At 51.7% G+C, this 14,389-nt stretch overlaps 2 protein-coding genes across 2 annotated transcripts; both read left to right on the forward strand.

Moving 5' to 3' along the window:
- The first annotated feature begins 3,815 nt into the window (after positions 1-3,815).
- On the forward strand, positions 3,816-7,832 carry NCU09556 (hypothetical protein). Its single transcript, XM_953682.2, has 4 exons — positions 3,816-5,508; positions 5,561-5,698; positions 5,754-6,457; positions 6,521-7,832. The coding sequence occupies exons 1-4, from the start codon at positions 4,826-4,828 to the stop codon at positions 7,177-7,179; spliced, it is 2,184 nt and encodes a 727-aa protein (XP_958775.2). The 5' UTR covers positions 3,816-4,825; the 3' UTR covers positions 7,180-7,832.
- A 4,040-nt stretch (positions 7,833-11,872) lies between these two features.
- On the forward strand, positions 11,873-13,218 carry NCU17016 (hypothetical protein). The gene has a single exon (XM_011396539.1). It carries the CDS (start codon positions 12,585-12,587, stop codon positions 12,957-12,959), a length of 375 nt encoding a protein of 124 aa, XP_011394841.1. The 5' UTR covers positions 11,873-12,584; the 3' UTR covers positions 12,960-13,218.
- Positions 13,219-14,389: the final 1,171 nt, after the last annotated feature.

The raw sequence follows: 14,389 nt of genomic DNA on the forward strand, positions 1-14,389 counted from the left end.
CCGTTGCAGCCCTTAATCTGAGGGGTAGCTGCAGGAATACCTCTGCGCACCTCAAGTTCGTTTAATCAAGCAAGTTGCTATTGTGTGCCATGTGGAAAAAGGCGAGAGGCAGTGGTAGGAATACTACACCTTGACCTTAAGTTGTCAGCTACCCGCCTTGCCCGCCTCGTCCGCCGCATCTGTGCCTCCATCTCAACCCTATGCATATTGGTGCAAAGTCAACCATGCCAAACAGAGGTTACGGTTTGAAAATATTCCGGCAGCGCTTCCATGGTATGAAACCGTCTGCTAATGAACGATATAGAATACAAGTCGTACACGCGGTCTCAGACGATCCGGAGTGAGGGTACTTGCTGGTTCTCACCTCACTTCAAGTTGGCTTTCTGGATCACGACGCTCTGCTCTGATGCTCTATAGATAGAGGTAGTACTGCAAAGTGATGGGAAATCTGGATCGACCCAGATGGCGCAACCCACCTTCCCAATTCGAGCGCATCTTGGCTGCCCGATTCGCTACGATGAACCACTTCCCCTCTTTCCCCAACAGAACGCAAATGATCGCACATGGCCTTCAGGAACGCAAAAAGGAAACTTAAGTGACTGACTGAATCGAGATGATTTGAAGACGACCTCAACGATGATGTCTGGTCCACTTTATCTCCTGAAACTTCCATTTCTGATCTGCGTGCTTCAAGCTGAAGCGTGAGGTCTCAAAACAGAACACTCACATGGCAAGTGCCCACCAAGGGAAGGTAGCAACCAAGAGCATCAAGGTAAGGAAGGAGGTAAGGTAGGTAGGTAAGTACAAGTGAAAGAAAGGCACCTTCCCTCACTCACACAACATCGGTCGAGTGACTGCAATGGAATCTTCTCATAGTCTTGGATCCACTCCTTCATTCTGACGGGACGGAATTTGGAACCATTTTCCAGCGTCGATCATCTCAACTCCAGCTCGTGGACGCACAGAAACCATTTTCTCCCTCCTGAACCCCGAACCCACTGCATTCGGGTCAATTTCTCCCATCACTTCCGGTCCTTGTTCAAGTGTAGATTTCTCTGAACGGCCTCATCCTGGGCAGCCAAGTAGGTTAACCGGAATCATGCACCTTTGGCTGTGTCACTCGCTGACTGCTTGACTCGAAACCAGGTCGCAAGTATTTGGAACCCTCTGGACAAACCTCGACAATTGGCGATCCGGATTAGGCAAGATTCAGGAACACTGTGCCCAGTTGTCGGGATAAAGCTGGAATGCCGGTCCCCCAGACAAGCACAACGGCTGCCAGGCCCTGCTCCTAGGGCAGAAGAACGGATGGGGGATCGTTGACGGTCCCCGTCGGCGAGCAGTCCATGTTCTTGGTCCGTTTCGGCATGGTACGGGCAGCAACACGCCCATGCTGTTGGATGCCACCGTCGCGTCTCACAAATGCCAGTCCCTATTGAAACTGTGCAAGCCGTGGCTCTCGCTGTCAGGGAAATGGTGGTGGTGGTGGGCTGCACCCCTAGCTCGCCTGGCTCACCTGGCTACCCTGCCGTTACCTTTACGCTTGTCCATACAGCTACCTTGTTGCCCCTGCAACGGGACATGACCCTTGTCTACTATACAGCCCCCTGTCTCCTGTACGGACACCCTCTCGAAGCCATGGGAGCCATGGCATGCGCCGGCTTGAGATCTGGCGTCTTGACTGCGTCCACGCCCACGGAGTGTGTTCCCCGAAGAAGATTCGACCGTTGAGCCACCTTTCTAGCCCAACTGCGTCTGTCCTCTTCGTCTTGGCACAGCATTAACAACGACACGACCGTCTTCTCGCGTCCACCGTCCACACTCGAGCAGAACACAGACCGCAGACTGCAGAGCTTCTCACTACCACCCTCCGCCTGCAAGACGCCTCTCCTTCTCGCCTTTACCTAGTCCACAGTATCTCCTCTAGGTACCGGGACCCTCCTATCCTTTTTATCGTACAGTTACACTAGACCCCACCGGACCCGGCCTTTGTAGCTTCCTGGGAGGTCACACATCATATCAGCCTACGGCTTATTCGGCGCACTTTCCCTCGACTCCTGACTCGCTCACGCCGCTCATGGGCTCCCATACGTCGAACCTTTCTGTACTAGGGTCTTCTCTTCGCGAGATTCCTCCCCATTAAGTGGAAGTCAACTCGCCTGTCAAAGCCCTCGCACACACCGGCATCAACTACCGTGGGGGAGCATATCTGGAAGAGGGGTGGAGATCTTGATATAGCGGCCCAGGATAAGTGTCATGCTTAGCTTGACCCAGCACTCTTCCTCCCTTACCCATGAAGCCGCTCGGACTGTGTCTCCTCGGCAAGTTCTGACGGATAGGAATGGTGGTGTTTTGCCCATCGAGAGATGTAGCTCACACTGCTTGCACACTGGCCTAGCGCCGTGTGAGCTAGGCGTACCTTGACTTGTCATCAACGTGACAGATAAGGGTCACACAACTCAACTGTATGCCTCAATCCCGATTTTTGTTGCTAAACGAAACGCAAATGCCGCTCGGTTCAGACCGGTCCGCTACATTACAGGCCTTAGCGTCTGCAAAGCTGGGAATTTGGTTGAGGGAGACCCGTAAAGAGGTCCAGATGCTGGCAGGGCGACATCGAACCCAACAGTGCTCCAGGTCGTCAAGCCTTTTGTGGATGTAGATGGGGCATCAACAGGAAAGATCTGCCCATCAATGATCTCTCTCCCTATCGGACCCCCCTGCTTTGCGGCCATAAAGTACTCGGAAGTGCCATGTTACAAGGATGGCTTCGATTCCCCAGCATCACCGAATGCTCCCTCCTCCCTCCCGCACCACCATACCCAGCTCAACTGACTGCTTCGAGCAGCACTGATGTCGTAATCTTACAGTGTAGTGTGGTTTGCTGAAAGGAGAGTTCCATTTTAACCCTATTCTCATTACTTAACTGATCTGCGTTCGTCCTCTGTTATATGCCTTCATGGCCGGTCCTCCTCATCATCACTCTTACCCGCAGACCAAAGAACTAGAAATACTGGCCTCGCAACCCTTGCTCTGGGCCGTTAACCTTCTTCATTGGCCCAAGGGAAAAGGCGACTCTGTAACGGTCATGCCTGCTTCCGTGGAATCGACAAAGGACTCAGTCACGGAAGGTCAATCAGCCGTCCACTCTGATCGAACCAAAGATACTACACACGGCCTGGATTTATGCCTTTTCTGCAATCACCCCCCGATCCCATACTACAAAGCTATGGTAACGGGTTTCCAGCTGACCGCGCTGGGTTATGTTCCGTCTCCTCTGTGAGACAGTGAGATCACTTTCTGCCCATAACGCAAGTTGAGGTGCGTTACCGGCGTCCTCGCAAGTGCTTGCCTGCAGGCTACGGTTGAACGACCTTGTCTTGCCTCCGCGAGTGTCGGATGTTTGCGCCAGCCTCATTGGCCCACAAGCCCTTGCCTATATTTCTCGGCCAGTATCCATGCACTCCTTGTCCCCTTGCAACCTTGTTCTGGGCTCACCACGGCGCTTGCCATACCGTTTCCTCGCTGCTGAAGCAGACTTCTACTCTTCCCATATGGCTTCCCTTGCTACTCGCCGTTCAAGTTGTTGGTTTTTCTTCTGTTCCGTTATAGCCTGCTCACGGATGATACCATGGAGGGATGCCACGGGTGGTCCAAACACCTTAATGGCACAGCATTAGCCATTCAGCCGAGACTGCTATGATCTTAGACAGATCAATATAGCCCTGTCGTTACAGGTCGACAATCAGAGCCAGCGCATATAACGGTGTGGCTCAGCTGTGCCGTCCGTCGTCGACCGTCCCCCATTATACATACCAGAGGCGATTAGTTGCGGCTTGCCTCTATTTCAGGGATCCTTTCAAACACGCCCCCAAAGGGCTCGCCTTACCGAGTAACCGTAGTCAGGTACCTGGTCCTCTGATACCCCATACCCAAATTCTGGCCAATTTTGTTGTGGCTTCCCGTGCGGACCCTGTCTGTATTTGGAGCCTGCCTCGACCCTTCTCCGTGTGAATCGGGGGCTTCGCCGGTATTAATCCTACACCTGTCCTACCAGCCAAACAGACATCAAAGCGAAGGCCTTATTATTTTCACGGACACCCCACAATATTTTGAACGTTCTGGATCTGGCTGTCCTTGACGAGGGTCTTCAAGGACGATGAACAGTATCCTAGAAGGATTTTGACGCCAACCGTTCTTAGACACTCTTGCCAACACCCCCCTCTTTATCTGTCAAAGAGAGACCATCATTGCCCAACCGACTACAGCATCAACAAGGGTTTGTTGGAGCATTTACTAGTAAATCGGTGGACTAGTAACCGTCTCACCAGCCGGTTTACTCATACCACTGCTTCGTTTCGATCTTCATTTTGACTGGTCAAATCTAGTGTTTTGGTACAACACACCTACCCAAACGCTGTACACACGACGAGCACTTCTTCACCCCGTTCCCCAGAGCTTTCTGTCTCGTTTAAACCAGCAATAACCTAGCACCACGGGTTTGGATCCCAAGATTGTCGACACAATCCCATGATCACTTGGTCCTTGAATCATCCCAGCTTAGCACTAGTCCCCAGCAACATCGAACCTTCAGGATAGCAGTTGCCATCGCGAAGCAAGCAGACATCGACGTACGCTTGGAACTTCTAAAACCAGCACTATCAGCCTAATACCGTTGGCTTCGCTCGCTACATCAACCTTGTTTAAGGCTCTCCGAGAAACAGAAGTCAGCGTATCGTGCTTCCCGTGGCACAATAAGGACCAGCAGTGATCTCACCAAAGAGCCCTAGATTTGTCGCATACTCCGGGAGATTTTGTCATTCCAATGCTCGTTACGTCCAGGCAAGGCGCTACGGAGCAAAGTCCTTGGTCTATCAGCAAGTTCGGAACACCTTATTTAAGGTCGGCAGACAGTCTACGTATGTCGAACTTTGACCCTGCGACGCAGTCGGACTGGCAGAGCCAGTATTCATTCCTTCCGCCAGGCGACAACAGTCTCTTCTCGCAGTCATACGAACACGTCTCAAGCTCGACAGACAATGCGAATTCCCAAGCTCAACCGCGATCCGTGGTTGGCCCAGGCAGTCCTCCAAAGGTCGAACCGCTCAAGCGGGTTATTTCGCCATTAGGACACAGAGCCGATCCTCTAGGTCTGCGGCAACCGAAGCGGCCATCCCCAGGTGTTGAGCAGGTAGGAGATCACAGCGAGTTGTACACTCAAAAGGCTTCTGAGACGGCACACGGAGGATCCCATATGTCGACAGAAACACCTAATATTTCGCTCGGCTCCCATCCACTAAGCTCGGTCTCTTCAGCCGCGCACGAACCAAAATTATCCACAGCACAGTCAGTGAATGAAGCTCAGTCGACGATCAAAGATGAAGATGACGATGTGTTGGATGATGAAGAAATGATAGATGGCGATGTGGAAGAAGAGCCTCAGGCGCAAGCACAGCCGCAAACAGCAGCGGAGAGAACAGCACAACGCCGGAAGATGAAGCGGTTCAGGTAATCCAGACTGCAACTCGCAAGGCATAGAACCAGATACTGACATGCGCAGGCTCACCCACCAGCAGACACGATTCTTAATGAGCGAGTTTGCTAAACAGCCCCACCCTGATGCCGCGCATAGAGAACGACTTTCTCGAGAAATACCCGGCTTGAGCCCTCGTCAGGTGCAAGTCTGGTTCCAGAATCGGTAAGTTTCTCGATACAGAGCCAATAGCTCGGTCCGTGGGTTAACCAATTGCCAGGCGAGCAAAAATCAAGCGCTTGACAGCGGACGAAAGGGACCGTGTCATGAAAATGAGGGCGGTTCCCGACGACTTCGACAATGTCCAGGCACTTCATGCCCCTTACGGAGCGGTTCACGGTCTCGGGACACCCTTGACCTCGCCCGTTGATTTTGCTGCCTCGTCTTATGCAGACCACATGATGAGACCGCTTATGGTGGACGTGCGGCGATCTGATACCAATGACCATCTCTCATCGACCGGTATGAGCCCAGCGTTCGGAAGTATAGGCTTCAATCCCTCGAACTCGCTCAACAACCCAGACACTCTTTCACCAATGTCGCCCCCTTCTACCGATAGATACGGATACAGTAACCATCTCTCGGCGTCGTTGAGTGCTGGAGCACGGTCGTTAAATCCATTTGCACGACAACCTGGACTCGACGCGAGCGTACATATGCATAATCATCATTCACAACACCAAATACGCACATTACAACCTCTTCAACTTCGAGAGACCACAAATAGGTCTCGCGCCGAAACACTTCAGTCTCCACTACGAACTAGTATGTCATGGAAAGGCGAGTCCCTTGATTATACAACCTATCACGGTAGCAACACTTCGCCCACAATGAACAGCAGGCCGCAAAACCTGTACCACCAGGATCATATGAACAGTACCTCCACATCTAACTTGGGAAGCTATGATCCAACTCACTATGCGGGTAAGCTGTCATTCGATTGAGCCTTACTCTTCTCATATCTAATGGCTGATCAGCTTCACATAGGATCGACCGCCCAGTCGCCTACTCACTTGAGTTATCCCAACTACCAGTCATCTAGTCTTCAAAACAACTCTCGCAGAAATTCGCGCTTGAGTGCTTCCTCGGCCTCCCTGCCTTTTGGTCTCGATCTACGAACGCAATTTCGCTCGGCTGTAGGAGCCAACAGCTTACAGTCAACAGCACATTCGCCAACTTCTACCCGTGCATTGTCTACTGCTCAGCTAGGCAGTGGCGGCGCCCCTTCAAACTACTCTGCGTCGAGCTTTCCTTCCGCACCCCTCTCCGCGCCCGCCGATTACTCCCTTTCCCGAACATCACCTTACAGGCCACCACCATCGGCAGGGGCCACAGACTATACCATCCCGCAGATGAGCGCTCCAATTGCCCTTCCCAACGACTTCTCGCAAGCGTTTCAGGCCAGCAGCATGTCTAATGGTGGAGGAAGTTCGAGGGATACGCAGTCATTGAGAGATAATTTTGGTGCGAGTGTCTTGGGGCTAGGTCACGGTCATGGTCATAACAATCCGGCAAGCCACCACCGCACCACCGATGACTATTCTGTGAATGACCCCCTAGGCATGAAGCGGAAGCGGAGATATTCGGGAACGGCGCCTACTGGCGCTGGTGCACAGAGAATCGGGGCATATGGGGCGGCGGTTTAAATATTTACGACATGCAGACACTTTTCCTTTCTACTTCCGAATCGACGTGGACGACCATATATACTTTAAAATCGGGTCAGTCTTTGTGGGTCACTGCTGGAGGTTTTGTTGTTTTTGACCAGAGAGTCGGGTGGCAATGTGCTTTTGAGTAGTACGTGGAATATGTTGACGATTGGTTTGTTGTAATCGTGGCATTTGATATTCACGGTTACTGAAAAGACACTTCGGCTTGTTTGTCCCATGTCTCGCTGGCATCATTATTTATATACCACGGCGGATTTTTGGATGCTTTCACGAATTACTCTAGTTCCCTTGTTTTGTTATTTTAATATTGTCCTTTGGATTCTCTCCATGGATTTACCATTTTTCGCAATATGTATGAGCTTGGTATTGAGGGGCCCTCGCGGGGTGGCAAAGTTTACGACTACCGTGGATTTCTCGAGAGGGTAGTTTTTTCAAGAGCTATCCTTTGAGGTGATCCATATGGAGGAGTCAGTAGCATCTTGGGCGGTTGGGGGTGGTGGTAGCAGCAGGGTTCAAAACTCGGCGTAAGTGTATTCAATGGCTTGTGCCTTACAGGTACTGTACTAGTTTCAACCCACAAAGCACTGCACTGGTTTCCACGCAAGCCTAAATTCCAGTGTTTAACTTCCACTAGGGCCCTTGATTGCTTTTTTTTTACTAGTATCAAGAATGTTTGTAGTCACCCATGGCCGGGACAAAACGATGTGACGGGGTTTACCGGCATCTAGGGGTCGCCACTAATGCGACGATTGTCTTCTTTTCCTTGATCGATCTACTTCGGCACCCTACACAAGCCGAAACATGAACGAACGATTATACCGGTAACGCTCGTTGAAACCAATGAGCTAGACTGAACAGCTCAAAGGATTGTATGTTTTTCCGTTTTGGTCAATGTCGCTGGCTGGAGCCAACTGGACATTGAGAATCTGATCATCTCCACTTCTTTCCCTTTTTTTCTTTCTCTTTTTTGGTCAAACACACTACGATATTTGCTCTGCCGGCGTTCTCCTCCGTTTTGTTTTCCTTTCCTTTGACGTCGTAAGGAAATGTGACAACGTCCGGGGTAGCAGCGCGAAAATTTTCAAACAAAGTCAAGAACCCAATCTGGCTTCCTCGAAATACGGTTATGGCTCGCCGATGTAACCTCTTTGTTTCGTTTCGTTTGGCCTCCATATCATGCAAGGGCTATGCATGCCAGGTACGAACGGCTTTGTGATGAGTGATGGTACTCTGCTTTTTTCTTGGTAATGGAGTCGGATGCTTCCTTCCGTTCAAACTACAGCAGACTTCGAGGATGAGAGCTTATGTTCACGACGGGCCATCGGGCCAACGGTGTGTGTGTTTGGATAGCGAGTGATATGTTTGGGGGGTTGAGAGGAGCAGGAACAGACATCCAGAGGCAGTGCGGGCAGATGACAAACCGTCCCATTTGACGATGGCTTGTCTGCCGTGATTTCATTCCATTGCCGCACCTTGGGTAACCTGATGACCTGATCTTCTACCATTTCTTTTTTTTTTCTTTTTTTTTTTTTTTTTTTTTTTTCGGTGTGTGTGACTTTGGTTCGAGCAGGGTAGGTTTGGAGTTCTTCATGGCCTTCCAGAAGAGGGAGGGTCCTCTGTTTGAAGCGATGTAGAACAATAAGAAGAGTTATAACGCTACAGAAGTCTCTGACGGGTGTGCTCTTATACCTCTGTCCGTCTGCTTCGGGGCCTTCAAGACTTCAAGACCTCAATTTCACAGCGTTTTCCCTGATAAAAAGCCGAAGGCTATACTATATCCAGTAACGCTTTGACTCTTTTGTGCCAGCCTAACAAACAAACCAGGGCTGGATTGTACACGCCGTATCCTCTCAGCTCAAACAAGCATTGCACTAGCAAGGGCAGGAGTTAGACTGGGGAGATATGCGTTGGATCTGACGTGCTTAAGAGCTTGCTAGAGGTCAAGGGTCTGGGGTGTGTGTGATGGAAACCCGGGAGGAGGGAGGGAGGGAAGAAGAATGGAAGAGTCACAAATGTCACACGACGATTGGGAGTTGGGGTACATAGCTGTTCGGGTGGCATGGGCTCTTGCTTCATCCCTTACAACCAGCGCAAACCTGGTCTTGGGTTTGATGTAGTCGCCATGCCGCGAGGAAGAAAAGGAAACAGTAAGCGGGACATCCCGCGGACTTTGGAAAGCTTCCATTCCGGAAAACAGCATGCCAGCATGCCTGGCGATACCACTCTCTCTTGTGCCATCTGTTCGCAGCTGATTGTGATTGAATCTCTCGTGTCGCGATTCTTCCAGTGCTCTTATGGATAGATGCCTGCGGAAGATGCGGAATGCATGCCTAAATCTGGTGCTAGAATTTCCAGACGACTTCATGTTGCTGTATCGTCATTGCTTTCCGGAAAGCCTGGCATGTAGACGACGATTAAACACCCATTGGCGGGTTGCGGCAGCCCTGATCGGAGTTTTATGATCATTTGTATGAGCACAGCGGAATGAAACATCAGAGCCATTACATTACTCATCAGTGATAGGTTACTCTGCAAAAGAAGGTTTTGCGGAGTATGTCACTGCAGCACCGACGACTTGTTGCAACCACAGGCTGCTGGCTCACTCCATCGGTGCGGGACAGACAAGGTTGTATGTATGTCTCCTAGGTCAATATGATTATGTTCGGCTCTTCATCATAGCTGCTGGTCCTTGACTGAGGCTACGGGGTTGTAGTTCATGTCGTTTTATTGAGAATCCGGGGAAGGTGGCAAATCTCCTGGTCTTCTCAGATTTTGGACGGGTTAACCGATACCGCAAATGCGACGTGGGCGGTTGGACCCGAAGTCAGGTTGATGGGGCAGTGGGCCACCGTGACCAGTTTTGGTCTACTTTTTGTCGTCCCCTCCGAAGAATCGGGAGAGCCACTGTCCAGCTCTGATTGTCGGACGGGCCACTGTTGAGCAGGGCCCATTTCTTCAGCTTTGTGAGTTGTCGAGATACACAGAAACGGCTATCCTCATGTGCGTACTGGCTCGCTGAGAAAGCTAAGGCGTCTCTGCAAGCCCGTTGGCTTGATTCGTGTAACCAGGACGGGACTGGTCCATGGATGTGGTGTCCTGTAGGTGACAAGCTGCAGAAAACATGGCATGGGCATGGCATTTGTGTGGCCTATCTTGCATCTCGCTGTGGGCTTTGCAAGCACCAAAGGGTATGCCGTGTCACCGCTCGGAATGAAGTTTGGCAAGACGAAAAGGATGGGGCCGAAGTGAAGGGGTCACTCGCTGGTATCCGGCAGAGAAGGGAGTGGTGAAAATCGATTGGTCCAGAATGGCGCTGTAGTCAACCAGATTGTCCCCACGGGAGGACTTGTTACACTGCTACACCGTTTCCTCATCCAAACTCGACGACGCTCAGCCATGTCTAACAGGAAGGGTAACATGGCGAGAAGTACTGTGGACGACCGACATAAAGGATGGGTCCAGGTTGCACAACATGGCAGGGCCAGCTCCAAGAGCAATCCGGGCCCAGGAGCGGAACGAGGAGCATGCCAAACCGAAGCCTGAGACGGCACATGGGCGTAGTGGGTAGCCGTACCCAGCGCATACTGCCGCTGCCACTCCAAGGAAAGCGGTGCGATTATCGTTCAGGGGTAGAGGCTGATGAGGCTTCCGAGGTGGCGGGCCAGGTGTGCAACAACAGAAGAGTCTGGAGTCTGTCGTACCGTATGGGCATATGAAATGAGGATCCGGACCGTACGAAAGCTACCTACCGCCTATCGGTACTTGAAGAGACGCGGCCGCTGAGTGAGGAGCTGAAGACGGCATGGCTTGACGGCAACGGTTGCCGACGAGCTCGGAGGGTTGTTGGGTTCATGAGGGTCAGTGGAATGCGGCCGGTGCTGGCTGTCGTCGGGCTCTGGCGCGGAGATCATGTCCGAAGTCCATGAGCGCATTCCCACCCTACTACGGCAGTGGTAGACATGGCTGCCGTGTGGCTACTGTGGCATGCTCATGCGAAAAAGGTCGTGTGCGCAGCGGCCATGCCGGCGTGCTGCGCTGGTCCGATCGATTGAAACAGCCGGGGCAGCATGACTACTACGTGAGCCCCGGTGTGGCTGGAATGAACGAGACGAGGTGAATTTGCCGTCGATGTCCGCTGTTGAACGTAGCGTAGTGTCCAGGAAGAGGATTATGCCGACTGGCTCAAAGAGGAAGGCGACAGGAAATGGGTGGGAAGCCAAGATGACAGTGGACGAACTGCTCAATGCAAACACACGGCACCGAAATTGACGACGGGAGCCGAGTGTGATGATGTTGGGAAGGAAGCCGGAAAGCAGTCAACGGTTCGACTGGACGACACTGCAGTCGATGGAAGACAGGAGGAAAGAGGGTCACTGCAAAACCGAGCTGTCGCTGCCCTCAAGTTGCTCAAGATGGCGCTTGTCATGTTACTTCAGGTAGTCATTGCCCTTTGTTGTTGGCCGTCGTTGACATTTGTCACGGTTGCGCTTCCTTCAACCCTGACGGCCCGGGGCCGATCGTACGGAAAGAGCCCGAGACGACCACAGTCATTATATGCGCACAGACCATATCTTTCTACACTAGTGTATGTGCCTGGCCCCACTTGTCCATTTGTTTGACGGGATGCGACCCACATGGACTCTCCAGCCGAGAGCAGGCACGCATTTGGCAGGACGCAATTGCCGTACGTAACCTGACCGGCATGGCATCTCGCTAGGTATGAACGATTCAGTTCTTCCATCATCCACTGCATCACGGTTTCAGGCACTGCTTAGCAACAGTGGCATCTCCAACGATACTGACCTGAATCCGGACGTCAATTCTCTGACCACGTCACGTCAACGGCAATCAGACGACAAACAGCCCGAATCAGTGGACGGCCTCGCTCTCGCTACCCGAGTACCTGGCTTGGCGAAAACCACCTACCGGTTATAGGTAGTTGAGGCAGGTCGAGGTATACATATGATGGATAATATGGGATCCAAAGTCCGCATGGTTCAACCTTGGGTCGGGTCCTGTGCTAGTCTCCGCAGTGCTTGTCCCCCGCTATGCAAGTGCAACGTTGCCGGGTGACGGCGGTTCGGCATCATCATCACAGACACTTCCAGGCTCAGCTCCTCGCTCATTACCATAATCTCGGACTAACTGACCTGTACTGGGTTTCGTTCGGGTGCATTATCTATGGGCCGAACCGGTGTTGCGCCATCCGAGTTGCCCAGACTGGCGGACCATCATACAAGAACAAGATGATGTCGACCTCTCTCTCTCTCATCTCGTACCCAACACTTTCAGGCTACCCATGTAGGCCATTACCAAAGTCCACCTTCAGCGTTTCCGTGACCATCGTATGACCAAGAGGAGTGCTCATATGGGTCGGATCAATGTACTTCACCTTCCGGCTAAATTACTGTGCCTGGCTGAGCGTCATGGGCTGTCCCAGGCGAATGCAGAGCTCTTGGGACATCTGCTCCACCCTTGACGGATTAATTTATCTCTCATGTTGGAGGAATCCAAGAATTAGGCCATGTTCACCTCCTAAGCCGTCGGAATCAGCAGACGCCAGGGCTGGATGCCTGACGCTGCAGGGCATTTGGCGTGAGCTCCAAGTTCTGGCCCTGACCAACATGTACGGATGGGCCACGGATTCGGTCCAGGCTCCATGGTGTGGGCGTCCACAGTCGTTACCACTAGTCGGGATAATATTGATGGACGAGAGAGGTCTGAAATGTCTAGACATGTCAACGTCTGGTGTTTAATTGTGTTGGGGGCTTCAATGTGTAGTGGATGGAGATGTCCTCTAAATGCTCCAAAGCAAGGGCAGTCAACCAGATCTGATTTTGAGCGCCAACCAACCGCTCTCTCTGTCTACCAGCCGCTGCGGCGTTTGGAAAGGCACGGGACAGGGACCAACATCCCGGCTTCCGGTGATTACTTAGCGATAAACAACAGTTTGCCTGTGACGCCACAACCCGGCTTCTCCGTAGTTCAACAAAACCAAGCAATGGCCTATTCTATGTTGGTCGCCCGAGTGTCGGTCACTCTTCGTGATCATCCGGGCCGTTTGTTCTGAAAACGTCCGAATGTGCATGAAGCGACTGGCTGACCAGTAAATCCACAAGAAGACGACGCTAGAGAGCAAGTGCATTCCTTCTCGCTAGGGCCGTGGTAGTCGTTGTCGTTGGTACCGATGCTGTTGAGTAGAGGTTACACTAATCACAGTAAGTCACTCCATGCGGCTGCCCAGGTGAGTCGAGAGCGGCGTCCGGCAAGCAGAAGCCGACGGTACCTGGACGAACTATGGATCTCGCGACCATGGGCAGCCATGAAAGGGGACTGATACGGAGGGAGAAGGGGGTAGGCAGGTCCGTCTGTACGCCAGACTCGTGATGAACAAGAAGCACAATCATAGATGGTATTAGACTGAAAGTAGCTTGCCAATGGTTTTCGAGAGCGCTCTCATTTTGGGAGTTGCATGGTTGAGTTGATAGTGATAATGTCAGCTAAGATTTGTGTTTATATTGTTCGATGACATGAGACTTCTTGTGCGTTTTGATGAATCCAGAGCAAGGTAATGGGTACAAAGCGCCCACTCCATCCTTGATGTTTTATAACCTCGCTCTTGAGGAAGCGCTCTGAGCATTTCTGGTCTGTACAGCGAGAAGAGAAGAGGGACACTAAACAACCTAAACTATCACGAGTTACACAAGACAACTAAACCACAGAGTGCACTCGCCATCTCGGCACGACCACCCGATTGACAATTCTCCAACAACACCACGAATTCCCGACGCCGGCAACAGACGGAAAGAACGAATTACTATCCGTAGCTCTAGAAGATGAGGAGCAGAGAGCAAGGGTCTACAAAGGTCATAAGTATGCGCAAAGGAGATAGAGAGGAAGGAACAATCGAAGAAAACAGCCAAGTTGGGGGTACAGGGAAAGAGCCAAGGGGTTCGCAATAAGAACACCGCAAGAGCAAGGAGACAGGGAAAGGAAAAACATAAAGAGATAGAAGAAGGAGAAGAGGAAAGAAAGCTTTGACGGGAGGTTTGTTCAGACGCCTTGACTTTTCACTCCAGTTGCTTTCCCACAGAAAGAAGGGAAAACAACAACAGCCGGCCGTTGAAGCACATAGTATTGGTGAGCCCTTCGGCAGGGTGTCCGTAGAGGTAGATACTCGGATGAG

This window comes from Neurospora crassa, linkage group V, assembly GCF_000182925.2.
Source record: "Neurospora crassa OR74A linkage group V, whole genome shotgun sequence".
Classification (NCBI taxonomy): Eukaryota; Fungi; Ascomycota; class Sordariomycetes; order Sordariales; family Sordariaceae; genus Neurospora; species Neurospora crassa.

What these genes read in the sequence shown, in the direction of transcription:
- NCU09556 (XM_953682.2), top strand. Translation starts at nt 4,826, where the DNA reads ATGCTCGTTACGTCCAGGCAAGGCGCTACGGAGCAAAGTCCTTGGTCT. An exon ending in CAAGTCTGGTTCCAGAATCG is followed by an intron (nt 5,699 to 5,753) that starts GTAAGTTTCTCG and finishes ACCAATTGCCAG; the next exon opens with GCGAGCAAAAATCAAGCGCT. An exon ending in TGATCCAACTCACTATGCGG is followed by an intron (nt 6,458 to 6,520) that starts GTAAGCTGTCAT and finishes AGCTTCACATAG; the next exon opens with GATCGACCGCCCAGTCGCCT.
- NCU17016 (XM_011396539.1), top strand. Translation starts at nt 12,585, where the DNA reads ATGTACTTCACCTTCCGGCTAAATTACTGTGCCTGGCTGAGCGTCATG.